The following is a 23,521-nucleotide window of genomic DNA, read 5'->3' on the forward strand; positions in this document are numbered from 1 at the left end:
ATCTGGCGATCTGGCTCCTGAGGTCCTAGAGTTTGGCTACCTCAACCTGCCTCCTGAATGCATGGACATCATCAGAGAGGCAAGGAAGCCCACTACCAGAGCTTGCTATGCAGCAAAGTGGAAGCGGTTTGCCATTTACTGTACTGACAACAATATCAACCCGCTAGATGCATCCATTCCTAACATCATCTGCTATTTGTTACATCTTTACAAATGCAATCTAGCGTATGCTTCCATTCGGATACATTTATCCGCCATAGCGGCTTATCTCCAGAATAGACAGCACCTCTCTGTTTTCAGGGTGCCTGCCATTAAAGCCTTCCTGGAGGTTCTGAAGCGAGTCATTCCTCCAAGAACACCACCAGCTCCGGTGTGGAACCTCAATGTGGTCCTCACTCGGCTGATGGGTCCACCCTTCGAGCCACTGCACTCCTGTGAAATTCAATTTCTGACATGGAAAGTGGCTTTCCTCATTGCTATTACATCGCTCAGGCGTGTTAGTGAGCTGCAGGCGCTCACAATCCAAGGGCCTTTCATCCAAATACATTCTAACAGGGTGGTGCTACGCACTAACCCCAAATTCCTTCCTAAGGTAGTGTCACAGTTTCATATCAACCAAACTATTGACCTACCCGCATTCTTCCAAAACCCTCAAACAGTAGCTGAATGAATGCTCCATACACTGGACGTTAGGAGGGCGTTGATGTACTACATTGACAGGACACAACACTTCAGGAAAACTCAACAACTTTTGGTTGCCTTCTCAGCACAGCACAAAGGCAACCCCATTTCCAAAGCGGGAATAGCCAGATGGATTGTTAAGTGCATCCAAATCTGTTATCAAAAAGCTAAGCGCACTTTAACAATACCCCCAAGGGCGCACTCCACACGCAAATTGGGGGCGTCCATGGCTTTCCTGGGGAACATTCCTTTAGAGGACATTTGCAGAGCAGCCACATGGTCCACACCGCACACATTTACAAAACATTACTGTGTGGACGTACATTCCAAGCAGCAAGCAGCTGTAGGACAGGCTGTTCTCAAGACACTTTTTCAAGCTTCTGCAGCTGGCACGGGCAACCGCCCTTAATGGAGGGACTGCTATGTATTCTATGCTAAAGATATGAATTTAGCAGCCCACATGCCTCGAACTGAATATGCTACTTACCAGTATGCATCTGTTCTTGGCATGTAGGGCTGCTAACATTCATATCGCCCTCCCTCCTCCCCGGTGCCCGGCTGCAGATACTATCTTGCATTCATCATTAGCATGGACATCCTTTACACTATTTCACTCCATCTCTGCCACAATGGCTAAAAACAATCTGGGGATGGAGCCGATGCCCATGCGCACTGTAGTCCAGGGGAGGAGCCACCTATCTCGTGATACTTCGAAGACTCTTCCAGGACAACAATGTGCAATCATCCGGACCCAACACTAGGCGGCGATCTATGCTAAAGATATGAATGTTAGCAGCCCTATATGCCAAGAACAGATGCATACTGGTAAGTAGCATATTCAGTAGGCCGCACTCCAGTCACAGATGGTAAAATGGATCTGTTCACTACTACTGATCTTTACACAGTATGCTGCCACCACAGTGCCCATGCTGCTTAAATCTTGGCGTTCTGGATGCGTTGCAGCCATCTCAGGAGCTTGCTGGTTTTTCCGGCGTAGAGGGCGTTTCCGTAGTCCAGCCTGCTGGTGACAAGGGCCTGGGTGACGTTTTTCTCCTTTCGGAGGGGGATCCACTTGAAGATCCTGCGGAGCATTCGGAGGGTGTTGAAGCAGGATGCGGAGACGGCGTTGACCTCCTTGGTCATGGAGAGGGTGGAGTCGAGGATGACCCCTAGGTTGCGTGCGTGGTCGGTGGGTGTCGGGGCTGTTCCCAGTTGTTGGACTTGGGCCGTCTGGCAGGTTCACCCCTGAACTTTTTGCCTTAAAGTATAGTGATTTCTGGCCTTTGCGCACTTTGACACTGTGGCGCTGTGTAAAGTGCGTGCGCTCCCTGAGTGCGTGTGTGAGATAGGCCTGCACTCCCATAGGAATGCATGGGGAATGTATGTGTCCCTGGTAGTTCCTGATGTGTGGGGAGTGCAGGCTTGGTATGGGTGAACTCGTGGGAGTGAATGCTGCGCAACGGTATGCGCGGCTTGTATGTGTCTAGTAGGGAAGTACCACTTCTGGACCTTGATGCGTGTATGCAGTGAGGGTGCTGGAGCGTGATTGGCTGGAGCTGGCTGGCATGCCAGGCTCCAGGAAGTCTGGATGGGTCTGCCCGGTGGTGAGTGTGAGATTAGAATGCTGATGGCTGGGGAGGAGTGTACCTGTGTCTTGAATGAGGCTGGGTTTTCCGCTGACAATGCTGGCTCCGCCCCCCTGTGGTTCGTCTAATGACCCAAGCCCTGCCAGTGAATAGAGAGGGTGGTTGAGCCCATCAACAGTGCTCCCAGACCAGCTGCGACTGGTTCTGCCCCCACCCTGCCCAAAGACAAAGGATTGCTCTGTATAAAAAGAGGCTGTGACCTCTTGGAAGAGGTTCTTGTTCCCAACTTGAATCTTGCCAGGGGCGTGCTGCTGCTTGGGCTCAGGGGAAGGCTTGCCTCCCTGAGCCCTGCCCAGCCCCTGGACTGCTGAGATGCTGGAATACTGAAGGACTTGTTGCTTTTTGTGCCTTCATAGCGCTGGGAGCGCTGTATTTCTGCCCACAGCGCTTGGGAGTGCTGTTCATTCGAGCCGGTGCCCACTCGGCATTTGCCCGTTGTGTGAGGGGTCCCTGACCCCCAGCGAGTGCCTACCTCGCTTGATTCCGTATTATTTCATCTCGAGTGTGCCACCCCTCTGAAATGCCCCCGAGATTCACCGCCGCGGCCCGAGCGCCGCAAAACAGGAAGCCAGGCACTACGGTGCCTGACGCGGGGCGGGACTTCCGGTTTGCCGGAGGAAGTCCCGCCCGCCGCCGCGCTGGGATTGGCCAGTGCCATCAGAAAGACTGAGCCTGGAGCTGAGTCCCGGTCCCGAGATGGGGGACCGGGTGAAGACGAACGAGAGAGTGGGCGGGGCTCCCATGAGGTGAGGGAGTGCCCCGCTCCTGCCAGAAGATGTCTGCCAAGGCCCCTCTGAGCGAGGGAGAGCCCCGGCAGACTGCTGAAAGAAGACTGTGTCCCCCGCCGCCTCCGGAGAGCAGCCGGTGAGTAGAGCTGCCCCGGGGGGGCAGGGGGGCGGGAGACCTGGTCGGTGCTTCCTTTCTAGGGCAGTCCCGCTCGACAGAGGGCTGCCCCAACGGTTGTCCCCTGCAGAGCCCCAGTGAAGGGGGCCCTATGTTGTTGGTGCCTTCAAGGCACAGTGCCCCACCTCCTCATGCACTGAGCGGCCCCCGATGGCAGCGGGCCGCTCCCACATTTTGGGCATCCGTATTTAGAGCCTCGAGGGCCCCGTGGCTCCAACGATGGGGACATTGATTTCTTTCAGGAGCCTGAGGGCTCCCCCATCCTGCGCATTCTTGTTTCTTTCAGAGCCTAGAGGGCTCCAACAGTTGATGCAGTTTTGTTCCTGAGGGGCCAGTGAGGGCCCCTGGCGAGATTTGTTCCCCAGCTGCCCAGCAAGTAGTGGGCAGCTGCACCGTGTAGGTATTTTGCTTTTAGGGACATGTACTCTGGACTTTAGGAGTGAGGCGCACTCCTTCATCCCTGGCCTTTTCCCAGCTGCGCAGCACTTAGTACCCGCTGCAGCGTTTAGGCCCCCCTGTTCTGTCCCTCAGCTGCCCAGCAAGTAGTGGGCAGCTGCTACGTTTAGGTTCTGGCACAAGTGGCGCAACCTGGACTTTGTGAGTTCTGCGCTAAAGGTGATTTAGGCGCTAACTGAGGTTTAGATGCTGTTATGATCTATGTCCTATTGCTTTTGGGTGTTAGGAAATGTACAATGTGTAGTATGTTTTGTGCACCCTGTGTTCTGCACCTCTGAATGTGTTGTTGATGCATCATGTGCCTTGTTCCTTACACCGCTGAACGTGTGTTGATGCGTCATGTGTTTTCCTCCCTTACACCTCTGAATGAATGTTATGCATTACATCATGTGTTATGTGCTTGCTAGTACAGGTGGTGCTAGTGAGGTCCTGGTTACCAGTAGTTACTGGTTGTGTGCTCTATTTTTATATTGTGCTACAGTGATTTTCTGTTATGGTCTAAGTGATATTCCAAGGGCTTGATACTGAGCTCGCCCCCTTACCAGAGTCCCAGGACCAGTGGACTCTATTGTGCCTTCCCTGACAAATTGCTGGGACTTGTCTGATCTCCCTGGGCCCCTGGGGCCTCGCTGAAGTGTGCCTCGCTCGTTCCCCTCGGCAGCTCGTGCCGGCTGCCCGTCCAAGCCTCGAGCCGCGCCGCTCTCCCCTGAGCCGCGCCGCTTCGCTGGGCCGCCCGCATCCTGCCTCCCCCTTCCTCTTCTGAGCCGCACACATTGGTCGCCCCAGAGAAACGCTTGTAGCTAGCCGGCCGCCCGCTAAAGCCTACTAAGGAGGTCACTCGCATTATCCCACACAACCAGGCCGGAAGGTACTGTCAGATAGGCTCTATGTTCTAAAGTTCTAGGCCTACAAGTATTGTATTGTTACTTCTAAAAGTGCTGATTCCTGACAGTGGTCCAGGTGGCCCTGTCTTGTACATATCCCCTGTAAAGTCTGCCCGTGCCTCTGGCACATTGTAAAGTGTGTGTTTTATCTAATGTGTTTTGGTGTAATACAAAGGCAATTTTATATAACCTTGTGTGGAGTTTCCTTTCTGGTGGGTCCTGGGTGTTGTTGCTGGGGTGCGTGCGCAAATACTTAACTTACATCGCCTCCAAGTTTAGCCTTGCTGCTCGCGCCACGTTACCTAGAGGGTGAGCAGGGGTTATCTTGGCGTGTAACTCCCTTGCCCTGACTTGGGAGTGGTGGTCTCTGACTGACTTTGGCGAAAGCCCTGGCCAGCCAGGGATCCCATTTCCAACACCAGTGAGGTGGGCCACCAGGAGTCGTCCCAGGCTGAGGGGGTGGAACCGAGGATGAGGACCACCATCTTGTCAGAGTACAGCTTCAGCCTGCTGTCCTTCATCCATTCGGTGATTGCCTTCATTCCCCTGTGGAGGTTGCCTTTGGCGGTGAGAGGGTCTTCGGTGAGGGAGATGATCAGTTGGGTGTCGTCGGTGTAGGAGATGATGTTGAGGCTGTGCTGACGGGCGATGTGGGCGAGAGGGGCCATGTAGATATCTCAGCGTTGGGCAGAGAGAGGATCCTTGCGTAACACCGCAGATGATCTTGGTTGTCTTGAAGCGGAAGGTTGGCGAGGCGTCGTGGAGGCGCGCTGTTAGGGTGCGGTGGCAGACCGTGACGAAGGCGGCTGAGAGGTCCAGGAGGATGAGGGCGGCTGTTTCTCCTTTGTCCATAAGGGTCCTGATGTCGTCGGTGGCGGTGATGAGGGCGGTTTCGGTGCTGTAATTGCTGCGGAAGCCTGACTGGGATGGGTCAAGAATGTTGTTGTCTTCGAGGTTTCGGGTCATTTGTCTGTTGACAATTTTCTCTATGACTTTCGCCGGGAGCAGGGAGATGGCCGGAAATTCTTGAGGTCTTTGGGGTCCGCCTTGCGTTTCTTCAGTAAGGCGTTGATCTCGGCGTGCTTCCAGCTTTCCGGGAAGGTTGCTGTCTCGAAGGAGATGTTGATCATCTTCCTGAGATGGGGGCGATGGCTTTGCTGGTTTTGTTGAAAATGTGATGTGGGCATGGGTCAAATGGGGATCCGAAGTGGATGGAGTTCATGGTCTTGATGGTGTCTTCGTCGCTGACGTTGGACCAGGCGATCAGGCGAGCCAACCTAGGGTTGGTGGGATTGGCGGTGGATGTGGGGGTCGTGGTGCTGAAGCGGTTGTGGATGTCGGCGATCTTGCGGTGGAAGAAGTTGGCCAGTGAGTCGCACAGGTCTTGAGAGGGGGGGGGGATGTTGTTAGTGTTGGAGTCGGGGTTGGAGAGTTCTTTCACGATGTTGAAGAGCTCTTTGCTGTTGTGTGCTTTGTTGTCTAGGCGGTCCTTGAAAGTGGTCCTCTTGGCGGTCCTGATGAGCTGTTGGTGTCTGCGGGTGGCGTTCTTGTGGGCCGTGTAGCTGTTTGGTGTTCGTTCGCGGAGCCAGTACTTTTCCAGTTTTTGGCAGGTGCGCTTGGAGGCTTGGAGGTCTTCGGTGAACCATGTCGCTTTCTTGCTGGAGTGGTTGGTGGCGGGGGTCCTTAGTGGAGCGAGGGTGTCGGCGCAGTTGTTGATCCATTGTTTGAGGTTGAGGGCGGCGGTGTCTGGGTCGGTGGGGTCAGGGGTGGTCTCGGGGCGAGGGTGGTGGTCAGTTGGTGTTCAGTGACCTTGCCCCAGCAGCGGCGTGGCATCTGTTGGGTGCTGTGGTGTGGGGTGGGTTTCCTGAAGGTGAAGTGGACGCATCTGTGGTCGGTCCAGTGGGGTTCGGCGGTTGAGTCGAGGAGGTCCCAGAGTTCGATGGCGTGTTTGCGAGCGGAGCGGATGTTGAGGAGGATGCATTGGAGGTGGTTGGGATCCTTGCTTGACGGTTTGGCGGGCTGGATGCTGGTGAGGCTGCAGTTCCGACAGGAGAAGGGTCCATGGGTGCGCTTCGGTGTGGCTCTTTAGCAGGTGTGCTCTCGTCCGGGGTTGAGTGTGTGGAGGAGTCATTGTGGACTAGTTTGAAAAAGGAATCGTGGAAATTACTATAGGTTGGGGATTCTCTGGTACTTTCATGCCACGAGCAGTTAATAAAATGGCGAAACCAGACAATGTCAACAGACTATAAAAGGTTGTTTTACTGAAGGATTTCAAATTTTTCCAGCATACTGTCCAGGAATACACATAGAAGAGACCATGCTGTGAGAATATTTGTTACAGTTATGGCCTCAGTAGTACAGCTTCCATAAAATGTGCTAATGGTACTCTGTAAACACAGGAAGGATGACAGGCGGTGTTGGTTTAAGAGCAAACATGACCGTCTCTGCTGATAGTGATGCCCAACCCAACAAATGCTGCTTCTAAGAATAATAAAGCATAATTGAAACATATGAAGAATAGGAAATGGTAAATAGTTTTGTACCCAACATGTATTGGAACATGTATGTTTTAGGAGAAGAAAAAAAGTAAATGCTGTTTCCTATAAATATTTTCGAACCAGTTATAGTTTCCGATCACCAACTTTTCCTTCTGCTATGGTAAGTGAGAAAGTGTTTTACCTGATCATTTTTCTCTGTCCCTTTGTCTAGGGATTTACCTATGTGGCCCCTTCGGTGTGGGAAAGCATCAAAGAAAGTTTTTATTACCAGCCAAAGAAACGTTCCCCACGCCGGCTAAACAGCAGCCCTCGAACGCCAGTCAGGTACGAGAAATGAAATGTCACCTGCTCTCTTACTACTCCAGTGACATGGTATCATCTGATCCTGAAGACTGAACCTCTGGACTGAGCAGTATACTGCATTCTGTACATGGGCAGATGCAAAGAATTGGTGCTTCACTGCATTGGTGAAGGCTTTGGGCCGCTTTAGTTGTGTAGGCTGGCTGCTCACTTCACCCTGGGGATAATGTCTGCCATTCAAAAGCCACCCCAGTCCCCTGGGTCTCCAGTTTAGTTTTCCTTTGCAAGTCTGACCAGTAAGTATGGAGGAAGCTACTGGGGCTATGCCATTTCGGCTCAGTTTTTAGTAAATGGAAATGTGTATGTAACATTGTGATTGTGTGTGGGGCTTCAGAGAGATTCTTAATTTCCGGGAACTATTTATGTTGCCCACAACCAATTTTTAGTACTTCACTAAAAAGGCCAACCTGTGGTCGTTCTCTAGAGTTAGACTTGGCCTTCACTGTTCAGAGCCTAGTATTTCAAATGACAATAGATCCATTCCAATGGGCTGCTGCGAGCCGCTTACGAAATTAGTTTCCTGGCTCCTTCTATTAGTCCAGTTGTCGAGCAATAAACACATTTCACGACGGGCTATGGACCAGACAATGGATACTCCGGTACTTCGATTGAAAAGATTTCTTGTAAATGAATACTTAACTAGAAGTATAATTGACTGTGCCATTTCAATTAACTTCAATGCCACACAGTGCTCTTGGAATACTGCTATTATTAAGGAGAACAAAGGTCCTTAGGATTAACAACTCTAAACAGTACAATGGAATATAGACTCAAATCAGTACTATATCAGAAGGTTTATTCAGTACCCAGCCGGGCCTGAATCTTTTTAATCAAAATATGTACAACAAAATAGGTAGAGACCACCAGAGGGTCTAATTCAAAAGCTGATAGGGTACAAGCCTGTACCTATCCAGAGCACACTTGAACAGGGTTCAGGAGTGAAAGAAAAATAGGAAAGCAAGAAAACGTGAAGAGAATATCAGGCAAGAACAAGGAGCCAACTGTCCCTTGCAACTTAAATACAATTGGTAAAGCAAGTTCAGACATACAATTACTGTAACATTATTGACAAAATTGAAAAAGATTACAGAATTGTTAAAATGTCGACGACGTTTCGATCCCTTGCTCCTAGTGAACTGGGATCATCATCAGGACTTAATAATAGAATGCCTGTTTGTACTTTTATCAAAGCCTGCTGGAGTGTTTACTCCAAATCAGACGACAGAGGGTAATAATCAGTTGATATGGGAGAACATCTTCTATTGTAAAAGGGTGGACACGTTAATGTCATACGTTCAAGGTGATTCTTAAGATGAAAATTACATCGGGGTCCGCATTACAAGAATTGGTGCTCGAATGGAGACCTTAAATTGCAGTCAATGCTGTCTTGCTCGAGATCAGAGCAGAATTCACTCGGCGTGCTCAGTGGCATGCTCCCGAGAATGCATTGACTGCAATTTAAGGTCTCCATTCGAGCACCAATTTTCATCTTAAGAATCACCTTGAACGTATGACATTAACGTGTCCACCCTTTTACAATAGAAGATGTTCTCCCATATCAACTGATTATTACCCTCTGTCGTCTGATTTGGAGTAAACACTCCAGCAGGCTTTGATAAAAGTACAAACAGGCATTCTATTATTAAGTCCTGATGATGATCCCAGTTCACTAGGAGCAAGGGATCGAAACGTCGTCGACATTTTAACAATTCTGTAATCTTTTTCAATTTTGTCAATAATGTTACAGTAATTGTATGTCTGAACTTGCTTTACCAATTGTATTTAAGTTGCAAGGGACAGTTGGCTCCTTGTTCTTGCCTGATATTCTCTTCACGTTTTCTTGCTTTCCTATTTTTCTTTCACTCCTGAACCCTGTTCAAGTGTGCTCTGGATAGGTACAGGCTTGTACCCTATCAGCTTTTGAATTAGACCCTCTGGTGGTCTCTACCTATTTTGTTGTACATATTTTGATTAAAAAGATTCAGGCCCGGCTGGGTACTGAATAAACCTTCTGATATAGTACTGATTTGAGTCTATATTCCATTGTACTGTTTAGAGTTGTTAATCCTAAGGACCTTTGTTCTCCTTAATAATTGATTGCCCATGGTCCCTAGGTACCAAGTGGGTTCCCTTGTTTTGTTGAAAAGACTTGGAATACTGCTAGCATTACAAAGCAATTACCAGCCCTGATTTTTAGACTATGTAAGAGGTTTTGATATTCTCTTATTTCACAAGCCAAGGCTGCTGGTTCATTTTGACCTCATAGCATATTGTGTATATGTTAGTACAACCTTCCTATGTCATCTTGGCCACCCTTATTGAAGCCTGGCAATTTGTATAAAAAATGTATGCTACTCAGCGCATATAATCCATCTTTGCACTACCCCCTTAAAATACTGGGTCTTTTCCCCTAGTGCTGAGCCCTTTTTTGGCTATTTGAGGTAGTTCGTGCTTAGGCCTGTTTGTCCACATAGGGTACCCACAACAAATTTGTGTCATTTTTTCCAAGAGGGATTGTAAAGGTACTCTGGCGTTGTGGTTACACCTGGAAAGAACAAAGAAAATAGGCAAAATATAGCTAAATGTAGAGTTTTTGAGGAACAATAGAAAAAAGCGCTTTGGATAAAAGTGTCTGGTTTTTCCCGAAAAATACCATCAATGATTGCTAGCTGAGCACATTGCTTTGCTGTGCTAAGGTTGATTCAGGTTTACAGACTTGAATGAAAAAACAACTTTTTACCACAGTTTTGGCATTTTTCAAAGATTTCTATTTTTTGTGACTTCAACCTACGTCCAGTTTGTGCTGGAAACCACTGTGAATCCCATAGGTGATCCAAGAAAGCTATATATTTCTGAAAAGTACACATCATTCAGAATTCTGTAAGGGGTCATATGTGTAGATCTCCCAAGATTCGTAACGCAGGGTTATTTAGTGTTTTTGGGTTTTCCAAGAACCCACTGTACCCAGAGCCAACAACTAACCTGCACCGTACAAACGTTTTTCATACTGTACCAAGTATAGACCAATTCACATGGTGAAATATGTAGAGTGAAAAATGGTTATCAAGGAACACTATGTATTTCTGAAATTGGCACATGATATGGAATTGGAAGCAGTGGTTATTTGTATATCTCTGAATTTGCCCGTAGTAGCATATGATTTAGATGGTATATTTCAAAATGTCTTCTGCTTTACACACTGGCTTACATTTGGGAGTCACAAATGCAGTGAAACCCAATTGAAAATAAAAAAAAACTCTACATCACATTTTTCCACTCAAAACTGACCCTTTTCTGGAAAAGTGGGTTGCTGTGAAGTTTGAGCCTTAGCTCAACCGGCACATACCAAAACTGCATTTATTTTTAAAACTAGACAGCAAGGGCAGTCCATGGGTGCATGACTTGCATAGCTATTACTAGGTAATTTTACTCAGAACCCTTTGCACATGTCTAACTTTGGTAAGAAACACACATTTTCCTCATATTTCTGTGACTGGAAGTTCTGAAATCTGCGGTGAGCCACAAATTTCCTAGCATTCTGAGTTCCCACAACATCTTCCAATAAAAACGATACCCCACCAGTGTGGGTGGGCCTAGTTTCCACGACATAAACGGGCCAAAAGCGGGGTAACTGCTGTATTTGGGCATGTGCTGTGGCACCACCCATGCAAATGCATAAACCACAGACATTTTTAAGAACTAGACAACTGAGGGAGTGAAGGGGGGTATGACTTGTGTGGATCTCACATGCTTTTCTCGCCCACAATGCCCTGCAAGACTCAAACTGTACCTGACATGTATTTTCGTTCCATTTCTGTGATGGCCACTGCCGGAATCTGCAGGAATCCACAAAATTCCTATCACCCTGCATTACCTCACGTGTGCCGACAGAAATGCTGATTCCACTTGTGTGGCTGGGCCTAGTGCCTACTACAGGAAGAGATTAAACCAAGGTTAATGGGAGCCCTCTGCATAGTAGTAGTCTTTTATAGCTGGTTCAGGAATGTAGTTGGCAAAGTGTCGATCTGCAGCCTTGTAGCGTCCTCCAGAGCAGATCGAGTAGAGGCTGCTGTTTCTGTAGCTGAAAGTCAAGGAAAGATACGAGACTTCCCGTGGTGGTCCGATGATCAACAACATACGTATTGTATGTTGCCATATGGATCAGGTGTGTTTGTAAACAGCTCCATATTCCAAGTGTGAATTTTATGACTCGCATTGTATAGCCGAAGAACCTGGTGATTCCTATTCACTCCGCCCTTGTACTTTTAAAGCGGTAGGCTTGTGAACTTCTGCCACCTGACCCCAAATCTTGACTGGGGAAGTGCTGTCATGATTTGTAATGAGCACATACACATCATGCCTATCAGAGAACGTGATTGCCAGCAGTACATTGGAACACAACGCAGTGCTCTGGGATTTTTTGAGCTTCGCTCAAACAAGCTCTTGCGAGAATCTTTTGCGGCAACAACGAACTATATTGCATTTACCATGTGCCACCTTTGTATTGTTTATTGTGGCATACTTATATAGCGCAACCTGTCACCACCAAGGGCATCCTGGCGCTTTGAACCCTACTCAGTGGAAACAGTAGCTCAGCCTATCCTGGGAAGAGATGAGTTTTCAGAGCCTTTCTAAAGGAAAAGAGATCTCCAAGGCTTCTCAAGGATATGGGTAGGGAGTTCCAGAGTTTGGCTGCCGCTACTCTAAAGGAGCGGCCCCCCATCCTCATTCTCTGGAATCTTGGGACTACCAGTAGTCTGGATGACGAGGAGCGTAACGCTCTGGAGGGACAATACCAGGCAAACATTCGCCGCAGAGGAATGGGGCCCAGGTCATGAATAGCCCTAAACACAATACACGCTGCTTTGTAGCGTACCCGTAGATGAACTGGCAGCCAATGAAGTTCTCGCAGTGCTGCCGTAGAAGAGCTATGGTAAGGGCGAGAAAGGGCGAGTTTAGCAGCGATATTTTGCACCCTTTGCAGCTTGCCCAAGAGTGTTACCGGGGCCTCCAGAAGTAGTGCGTTACAATAGTCAAGTCGACTGAGGATGGTACAACGCACTACTTCTGGTCTGGCTTGCACAGGGAGGAGAGGAAGGACCTTACGCAGCTCACTGAACAGCTCTACTCGCATATGGAAGGTTTTCGCATAAAGGTTGTAACGTTTGTAAACGAGTGACTGGACAAGCTCCGATATGATCTTTCCCATGACTCCTAGCCTGGGCGGGCAACCTACAGGGTTTAGAGTGGAGTCCTTCTCTGTATACGCTCTCTAGCTGAATTCATAGCCAGTAGAGCTCTCACAAAGCATGTACAACTTGATGCCATTGCAAGCTCTTTTGCTCGCAATGTACTACCTCAACAGCAGCCGTCCTTTGTACAGGAGGAAGGACTCATCAATGGCTATATTCTTTCCAGAAGTGTAAATCTCCTGAAACCTGGCAGACAAATGTTCCACGACAAGCCAAAGTATGAACAACCTGTCATAGCCTGGATGGTCACGGGGGCAATGCAGCAGAATGGTCATTGAAATGCTGCATAGCGAAAACTGATCTCTGCTCATGTATGCTTTCAAAGAGGAGTGTTGCCCAAACGGTACAAGTAGACCAGCAGGACTCCAAGCTTGGTTTTTGCACTCATCCTATTTTGAGCGGAAGGCCTAAAAATATCCACCACCTCAAGTGAAGTGGAGTCCACTGGTGTCCCTAGAATGAGGCCCTAGAGTTCCTCCATGCTCACTCAAAAATTGTTTGACACACAGCTTTCTTTGCTGCACAATTTGCTCACAGAAGTTAAAATCTAAAAAGAGATGGACGTAGTCATTAGGCAAAAAATGACTATCTACTTCACATCCAGCATCGCCAGTGAGCAACAGTTTTGAGACAGAACTAAATGGGGGGCTGCCAAGAGCATTCCTTCTGTGCTTGCAACACCCATGCCTGCTCTCTGAGTTGGTCTACCCTGCTGCGCTCGCTCTGCTGCACAACTGCTCTTGCGAAAGGACAGTATGACTGCCATCATCATCATCATGTCCCTCAGAATCGTTTGAAGAAGAGTCGTCAGATGGAGCTCTGCTGACTGAAAAATCGATTCCAGGTTCTGCTCCATTTTCCTCTTTCTCAGGTGCTGTCTCAGTATCTGCTGTCTCAGTACCTGATCCTGCCTCAGAGTTGTCCTCCGTACCCCCGAATTAGGGCCTGGGCATCAGTCATCCAACGAGATACCATCTCTGCGTACTGGCTAAAACCTTCCTTCTAAAACACAGTCTTATATAGAAAGCAGAAGTATTGTTTTAAATCAGTCGCTGGATGTGTGCGTATGTGATGTGTGAAACGGTAAATAAACACAAAATTACTTCTCTTGTTAGCTGAATCTGCAGGTTTTCCAAAGACACTATAAAAAGACATAGTATTACTTCACCTTGCAGTATTTCCCAATACAACAGCATACTTTTGTCATGGTTTATGCAAAGCTTTGTTGAGGGAGTTGCTGGACCTTTGCCAGTATACAACACATTTCCAGAAGGCACAAATCAACTTTTGATCTCAAGAAGCACATATTAATATGGTAGCCCCTGCATCTTTGTGCGCAGATGTGCTCCTTGTGAAAACACACAGTGCAATCACTAGGGTCACTGGAATCATGCGGCTGGACACCACCCAATTATAGGACAAGTTTGACTAAATTATGCGACAAGAAAAGGTAAATAATGCTGCATTATACAACACATTGTTTGATAGTCTTACATTATTATTTTATGATTTTAAAACCTGCTAATAGAGCCAGAGCGTCCGCCTCCCACCCTTCCGATCCGAAGCCACCGACATCATCTGTGGCGTCCCCCAGGGCTCATCTCTCAGCCCGATACTGTTCAACGTCTACATGGCCCCACTCGCACAAGTGGCCCGCCATCACAACCTCAACATCATCTCCTATGCCAACGACACCCAGCTCATCCTCTCTCTCACCAAGGACCAACCTCCAAGAGGGAATGAAGGCCGTCGCCAACTGGATGAGGAGCAGCCGTCTGAAGCTGAACTCGGACAAGACGGAGGTCCTCATCCTCGGACCCACCCCCTCAGCCTGGGATGACTCCTGGTGGCCGACCACACTGGGAACAGCACCAACACCCACTGACCATGCACGCAACCTAGGATTCATCCTCGACTCCTCCCTCTCCATGTCTAAGCAGGTCAACGCCGTCTCCTCCTCCTGCTACAGCACCCTCCGCAGATTCTACAAGTGGATCCCGACCGAAACAAGAAGAGCGGTGACACAGGCCCTGGTCAGCACAAGACTGGACTACGGCAATGCACTCTACGCAGGAATCCCAGCCAAACACCTACGACGACTACAACGCATCCAAAACGCCTCCGCCCGACTGATCGTCAACGCCCCCGTCGCAGCCACATCACCCCCCACCTGAGAAACCTGCACTGGCTCCCCGTCGACAAGAGGATCACCTTCAAGCTCCTCACCCACGCACACAAAGCACTCCACAACGCGGGTCCTGCCTACCTGAGCAGCAGACTCAGCTTCTACACCCCCACCCGCCAGCTCCGCTCCGCCAGCCTCGCCCTCGCCACTGTCCCCCGCATCCAACAAACGAACTCCGGCGGCAGATCCTTCTCCTACCTCGCCGCCAAGACCTGGAACACCCTCCCTACCCACATACGGCAGACCCAAGACCTACTCGCCTTCAGAAGACTCCTCAAGACCTGGCTCTTCGAGCAGTAGCAGCAATACTCTGATTGATTGATTGATTGATTGATAGGCAAATATTTTACCTCCTCATTAGAATAGCAACCAAATACAGAAATAAGCAACTGAATGATGGCCAGTCAGCCTTTGTGCAGGGGCTTCCACTCTATGCAAACATATTTTGCCACATTTTTTGTAACTCTTGGTCCATTTGAGATTATTTTTCTTATAAAATCTCCTACTTTCCTCTTGTAAAAGGGGAATCACAGATTTATAAAAAAAATAGAAAAAGAGCTCCCAAGGTGGCTGAGCCATGTCTTCAGGGTTTTCGTCTGTGTGGCATGAAGCACACATTCCCTCCTCAATTAATTTTTTTGTATTTTCTCCTGGGAGGAGGGGGTGAAAAACATACATTCCCAAAATAAATGAGGGCCCAGTAGGTGGCCGGCCTATATGTCAGGTGGGCCAACTCCATGACAATTTCATTTTTCGATTTTATTTGCCCTATGGGAGCGATCGCGCCTCTAGGTGAACAAAACACATTATGTTTTTAGATATTGCCCCTCAAGGCGATTGGCCCGTTCCCAAGGGCTGACCCCCCCCCCCAAACACCTAGGGACATAGTGGGTTTTGTGGCTGTGGATCGTGGCAAGACCCCTTTCCTCAGTCAGGAAACAGTTTCAGGAAGACCTTGTTGGAAAGGGGAGACTCTCTACCGAAGCCTGCCTGAAACCTGGGGAGGCTGTTTTGGCTATGTGTTCCCAACAGGAGCGGGAGATAGCACTCACCTGCCCCTGGTACCTGTAGTCTTAGGGAATCTGTGTCAGGTGGGCAGGAGGGGGCAGGGGCAGATTCCACTTCTATCCCACCCTTGTGTTTTTGAAAAAGGAATCCTCTGGTGCGTGCATCCGAGGATCCTTTATAGCCATCCCCATTGTTGGGTAATAGCCAACACGAACATCCCCTCCCTAATGCATCTGTCGGCTATTTTCTTACAGTTTAAAAGTTAACTAAAATGCTACAAATTGATTTTATTCTAGTCCTCTCTGTAATTGTGTTGTCCAACTTCGATCAACTAATTTTATTGTTGGGCCAGTTTTAATTCCAAGATCGGTCATCTACAGAGTTCTCTTGAAGTTACAAGCTTGTTTATTTTATTTTATTTAATGCATTTTTATAAAGCGCGGACTTTACCCGAAAGTGTCAGAGCACTGTACAATAGAACCAGTTACGTTACATGAGAGAACTGTTGCAGGAATAAAACAAACAAAAATAACAGGCCATAGAATTGGAGCGCCGCAGGCAAAAGGCACACAATCTCAAGCACAGCATGAACAGACTGTACAAGCAAAAATAAGAATAAATATGACAAATTATACAATGACTGAAGAACTTCCTGGCGAACAATAGCAGGCCATAGAATAAAAAAAAAAAACAAGCTCCATTGCACAGGTAAATGATTCTAGGGGCAGCTTGCTTTCCAAATACAATGGCAAGCATCATTTTCACCACTTGAATGGGCAATTCAAGAGCAATATACCTGTGTCGGCCACAACAGTCTGTCGGAAGAGTTCATTTACAGTTAATAAGTCTATTCCCAATTTAATATATTTTGATGTCTGTGACGATTTCAAGATGTATACAAAATTCCTACACACTATCAAATTATTAAATTGTTAAATATAATTGTCAAAATATGTGAGTTCAGTGTTAGCCTGTACAAAATTGTGCATCATTAAAAAGCTTTACCCCATAGTTTAGACATAACGAACTACTCAGTCGTTTAAGAAATCGTATCTTCATTTAATAACATGGATAATTGAGGAAGCTTTTACATAATTGAAGCCATTTGAGCTTTGCACCATATAATGTAGCTTTGAATTATTATAAAAACAGATACCACATTTAAAAATGTCATAACCTAAGAAACCAATATGCATTAAAAACAAGCATTTACAATGCAATGGTCTCGGCATTATTAAAGGTAGAGCTATTGGCATTGCTCATGGCATTTTTTTTTATATCATAAATAAATGGCATTGTCATTTACATTGCTAATAGCTTTATCGTTAAATATATGGCATTGTCATTTACAATGCCAATAGCTTAATCGCTGGCAAATGCATGACCTATTGCATTTACACCCACACACACAAAGCCACCCACACACACACACACACATACAGAGCCACCCACACCGAGTCATTCACATAGAGCCACCCTCATACAGACAGAGCCACCCACACACAGAGCCACCTACAAAAAAAGTTATCCACACATAGAGCCACCTACAAAAAAAGCTATCCACACAGAGCCACACACAGAGCCACACACACACACACACACAGAGCCACACACACACACGCAGAGCCACACACACTCAGCACCATTCACACAGCGCCACACACACACAGCGCCACACACACACAGCGCCACACACACACAGCGCCACACACACACACAGCACCACACACAGCACCACACACAGCACCACACACACACACAGCGCCACACACACACACACACACACAGCGCCACACACACAAACAGAGCCACACACACACAAACGGAGCCACACACACACAAACAGAGCCACACACACACAAACAGAGCCACACACACACAAACAGAGCCACACACACACAAACAGAGCCACACACACACAAACAGAGCCACACACACACAAACAGAGCCACACACACACAAACAGAGCCACATACACACAAACAGAGCCACATACGCACAAACAGAGCCACACACACACAAACAGAGCCACACACACAAACAGAGCCACACACACACAAACAGAGCCCCCACACACACCCAGAGCCCCCACACACACCCAGAGCCCCCACACACACCCAGAGCCCCCACACACACCCAGAGCCCCCACACACACCCAGAGCCCCCACACACACCCAGAGCCACACACACACCCAGAGCCACATACACACCCAGAGCCACATACACACCCAGAGCCACATACACACCCAGAGCCACATACACACCCAGAGCCACATACACACCCAGAGCCACATGCACACAGAGGCACACACACACACAGGAGAGCAAGCACAGCTAGGGGGCAGGAGAGCAAGCACAGCCAGGGGCAGGAGAGCAAGCACAGCGAGAGGGCAGGAGAACAAGCACAGCGAAGGGGCAGGAGAACCAGGGGGCTAATGTTTCTTGCGACATTTAACAGAACGATCTGTTATCTAAGCAGTTGTCCTTTTACTCTGTTTCTGACAACAATTTGGGTGCCTTTGTCGAGGCCAGCTCCCACCTCAGCAAATAACACACCTGCCAAAATTGTAACAGCTGAGGAACATGCATCCAAGTGTCAGCGTGGGGTGTGCGCACAAAGAAGGGCTATGCACTTGTGTGTGTGCCGCAAAGCAGGGGGGAGTGTGTCTTGGTTATCTCAGGGTGAACACAACCAGCAACGAATAGTCCTTTTCGCAAGCAACATAAGCACCAAAACATGGCTGTGCAGAGCAGCTCACACGAAGCAAACAGGGACCAGACTTTACACAGTCTTAATTGTGCACAGAATTGGTTTGTCCAATAGGCAAAGACCCCGACGCACGTATTCTGCAAAAGGGCACGCAAACAGCAGGAATCTACAGCAAAATATCAACAAACACCTTTAGATGAGAAAAAACGCACTACCGGGCCACTTTTGAAGCACTTTGAAGCTTGTGAAAGTGAGAGGCTGCCCTGCTTTCGCAACAACGTCTAAACGTGAAAAGTGCAGGACAGTGTCTCTATGAAGAACTAACTTCTCGGCCCTATGGTAGCTTTCCTTGGGGAGCACAGCGCCAAGTTCACCCTTGGCAGGCAGGGAGACGTCCCTCAGCTTTGTGGAGTGACAGAGTGCGGACCAGTACAGGGAGTCCTCTCAAAATTAACAACGCTACCCTATTCTTAATTGGGCCAGGGGGCAGTGCGGAGAGGACAAGTGCGCCCTAAATCCATGCACTCGGCTACGACATCTCCGACCCCTCCCCCCAGATGCTCCCCAAGCAGGCTTCAAAATACAGTCATCAGGCTTCAGGGTAGGTTCCAGTAATGTTTTAAAAAATGCCACAGTTCTTATTTGCCAAATTAAGTTATTTTAGGCAAGTTCAGTGCTTTTGGTAAAGTTCCTGGAAAGTACGGTGCTTACTAGCGCTTCTGGGCGCTTCGTAGCGCTTTTGTACGGCTTTCAGGGAAGAGCCCCACTATACCTCACGCTTCTCGCGTGAGGCGGCGTACGGCGCGATCAATGTAAATGGAAGGTACGAGGCGTACCAGCAGCCGTACTAAAAGTGCACTGTTCTCAGCGCACAGCTGAAATAAAACAAATGCAGCACAAATCATTTTTTATTAGACGTGGCGTTCTCCGGTGGCTAGACACATAGCAGATGAAAGATAAGCTACTGTTAAGATTTTTAAAGAAGCAGGTGTGGACGTCACTGCCTGGAACTTTGTGCACAGTTTAATATTCGTGTTTGACTTCCTGGTTTTCCTAAAATCGCATTGGTGATTTACAGAAGGGCATATTTTAGACGAACGCCCCCCCCCCCCCCCCCCCTTCTATCCCCCACGTCTTTTCACCACCTTGATTTTAACCCATCTGATTTATGATTTGTATGAAGAGCATAGGCCTGTAGTGCCTGGAAGTGTTGGCGCCTGTTTGTCAGTGAGCTTTATCAATAAGATACTAAACTCAATGTACACATAAGCTAGGGCACTTTAGCCCCTTCCAAGTTGTTTTCTCTGGTGATGCCACCCTGCCCCAAAGTGAAACACGTGTCAATATTTCTATTGTCACCTCGTTTGAGGTAAGTTTTTGTCAGAGTCCGTTGGTGCTTGAAGCGAAGAACCCTCCCCTTGATGGTTGCTAAAAGTGCTCTTCTGCGGCTCTGCAGTGGAGACAGGCACGTAATGGCTTTTTGCCGCAGGAAACTTCTGCTGTCAAGGCAGAGGTTAAAGTGCAAACAACTTAAGGACGGGGCCATGAAAAGTAGGGAGCTGCGCCTCCCTCCCAAAGAGTTCACGTCTTTTCGGTGACAGAGCACCAACACATCCGTTGCTCATGGGAGGAGGGTAGGAGCTCTTTGGGGCCATGCCAGAGGCTGCACTGGTCTAGAACTGGCAACCAGAGCGGGACAAACGTCAGAGGCCCATCTCCGGGGCACCCACGTGTCTTAGCTCAAGGGAGCGACGGAGATGCAAAGTGTTTGTAGCCCTCTTCCATGGCCTCCCTGCCCTAGAGAGGGAAGGCAGTTGCGCGCCTCCCCCTCCTGGGGGCATCCATGCTGAGAAAGACTCTGCTTTGAAACGGTGTACCCATCCCAGAGTACGATTGCTATTCAGCTCTAAAATATGTGGGATAATTTGTTTTTCTCTCTCTCTAGAACTCGGTCGTGGATTTTGGCAGCCAGAAACCACTGGCGTAATCGTCCCTACTTCAGAAATATTTGGGACAATTGTATGCGATCAGGGCAATTTTCGAGCAGTTTATCAATTGTGGTAAGATTTTGAGCCTTTATCCCTCAGCAAGCCCGCCAGGGAGTCTCCTTTGTGTCTGCAGAATTGCTATCATGAGGGCTTCCAGCCGGCAGTGGAGAGAGGGAGGAGGGAGCAGCCGTGGTGGTGGCGAGAAGCCCTGTGGTGTGCGCGCTGAGTGCCACTGCACCGCTTGCAGTTGTTGTAGTCCTATCCATTTTCCGAGGGTGCCATCTGGAGTCTGTGCTCTGTTCGCCCTCTGACGCCCCCGAGAAGGCGCGCTGCGTATCTCCGCACTCCACCTTTCGGCTCCGATTAAACGGCCGCCACCTTTTGCTGCTCTCCCCGGGGCTCCTCTCCGAGGGATTTCAGACATGATGAAGGCAAGGGCATCGCAGGGTGCAGGCGGAGACTGCTGCAGCTAGGATGGCGTGATTCTCAAAACCAACAAGCCTTGGCAAAGCCGATAGATCTCAAACGCTGGGCCTATTAGCTGTGCGCTGTGCAGCCAGCATCATTATCAAAATGAAACTAAAACAAGACGATCCTCACCGGCAGACGCAGAGACTCTGGAGCGGCAGCAGGATCCACTCATGACAGCGTTCACCGAGAAAAAAAAAATGGCGGCCGCAAGCTTAAAAACATTTTCAGATTCGGTGGCATGTTTGGGGTTCTAAAAAGGGGCGTGGCTAAAAAGTGGAAAGAACAGTACGAACACACCCCCGAATCCGAAAGAGACAGAGCTTCTTTCGAGGGACGCCTCTCTCCTCCAATGGCTGGCCTCCGTTTAGGAAGCCAGCCAATGGAGGAGAGACAGAGGAGAGAGGCGGGTTAAACTGCCCTACTGAAGATCATTAAATCTCCGACTTCCGGCTGGCAAGCCAGCCTTCGGTCCGAGACCTAAAAAGGGCCTTAATCTGCTATTGGTAATTTTGGGGGGAATCGTGTGTCTGGTGGATTACAATTTAAAAGCAATGACTCTAACCCTAAGATTAATAACAAGACCAGGCCCAATTATTTCAGCACTTTTTATAATAATGCATCATCCACCGTAATTTCACTTGAGACTAACATTGGAGATAGCCCTGATGTGACTGTTTCCAACCGCCAAGTTATCCAGCTCTTAAAAATATCATGTGTCCAACGCCAACGTACTTGATGGTTTGTCCGTTAGCATTTTAAAAACAATATCCACTTTGATGGGCACGAATTCTTCCTACTCTAGTTTGGGCCAGTTTCAGTGGCTCTAAGATACCTGAAAAGTAGAAATGTGCATTTTCTTTGGGAATCCTTAGGAAAGGCGATTCTCATATTCCTGGTAACTATCGTTTGCTTTCCATGCTCAATCTAAAATGATTTTTGTGACCAGCGTTATTGGTCTGTTGCGCTGGAGCAGAACTTGGCCAGTACACAAATGGGTTTCGGGAAAGGTCTTGCAGACGTGCACTTAGGATGATCGTCTATCTTTTTCCTGGGCGCCTGTTACCTCAAGCTGCTGGTACACTCTATGCTTTTTATTCCCTATTCCAAAGCGATCAATCTAATTGCTCAATCACTTGGGTTTCCTGATCGCCATATTCAATTTTTTTTTACTTTGCACCTTAATACTCGGGTCCAACCCCCTTATTTAAGATTGGATGTACTTCAGAGATATGTGTTTGATCTGACTTTATTTATCGCTACAACATTTCTGATGGTTCTCAAGCAATTTTATATTTCAATTCAGTCAATTCCAGAGGCCACTTGGTTGTCCCATTAATTGAGATTTACCATGCTAAAGTGACATTCCTATAAATATGGGTCACTAATTTGGTTCCACGTTCTGAGATATTCAGTAAGCTCATTAGAGGGCACTTGTTTAAGAAAACTGTCCAGTCTCTGGTGTTACAGTAATCGTGGGAGCATCTTGCTGACATCAGCTTCAGATCTGGTTGGTAAGTGGCATTCTCTTTAACTTAAACATACATATTCGTGATTAGCCGAAGCAGTTTGTAGTCCCTGGTTCACTTTAAGTTGATGGCTAGATGCTTTGAATCGGAGGTCTGCATTCTATAATTCCAACATTCCAAAGTTGATTTTTTAAAACCATAATCAGAAGGAACACTCTGGTCCCAAAAATAGCAGACTCTAGTTAATTCCATGGTTTTTTAATTATATCAACCTTTACATGGGTAGTCCCAGTATTAATCCCTTCGAATTTCTAAAATGTATGACGAAATTATAAACATCAATACAAACCTAAAACTAATAGATATTCAATTTAATCATGTTGTTTTAAATGTCATGGGAGCCTGGCGAGGAGCGTCTGTGCAGACTTTATGACAACTATATTTATTCACTTGTAATTAGTTTATCGAAAACGGATTATTTTACATGGTAAGGTTGGGTGATCTATGAATAAACACATTTGCTTATATTTGGTAGAGGTTTTTAAAGAAGTCGCTGGACCTCTCCTCCTTTAGCATGAACTATGTTCCTACCCCCAAACTAGATCACTCTGCTCTAGGTTGGGCCTACTCTTAAGCCATCTCTCCTTTCAAAAAGCATTGCTCTGGTGAAGCTCTTTCTTTGTCTACACTTTCAAGATTTGGATCGCAAGTGCGTATGACTATGAAGCGTAAGGGATTAATCAGGTTTTTGCATGTGCTACTGTAAACATACATACACCTTTCAGCAGCATCTCATGGTTATGTGCAGTTACCATTGCACCACACTATTATTGGTGCAAGTTCCAATGCTTGTGCACCGTACCCAACACCTTCCGTGTAGGTCAAACTACAACCCATATCATGCACTCTAAAGGGACGCCCGGGAATTTTTATGTGAATTGGAGGACTTAATAGCCTCATCAGGGGTAAGAAGCGCTATCTAGAATGTGCAATTGATTCGATCCGTTATGAGG

At 47.8% G+C, this 23,521-nt stretch overlaps 1 protein-coding gene across 1 annotated transcript in view; it reads left to right on the forward strand.

Annotated features, from left to right (window-relative positions):
- The window catches only part of RPS6KB2 (ribosomal protein S6 kinase B2), a 172,505-nt gene that overhangs the window by 144,845 nt on the left and 4,139 nt on the right, over positions 1 to 23,521 (forward strand). Inside the window, exon 14 of the mRNA XM_078659228.1 lies at positions 7,280 to 7,392. Coding sequence (XP_078515354.1) covers positions 7,280 to 7,392 — 113 coding nt within the window. The remainder of the gene's footprint in view (positions 1 to 7,279; positions 7,393 to 23,521) is intronic.

The sequence above is a fragment of the Lissotriton helveticus genome, chromosome 1_1 (assembly GCF_964261635.1).
Source record: "Lissotriton helveticus chromosome 1_1, aLisHel1.1, whole genome shotgun sequence".
Classification (NCBI taxonomy): domain Eukaryota; kingdom Metazoa; phylum Chordata; class Amphibia; order Caudata; family Salamandridae; genus Lissotriton; species Lissotriton helveticus.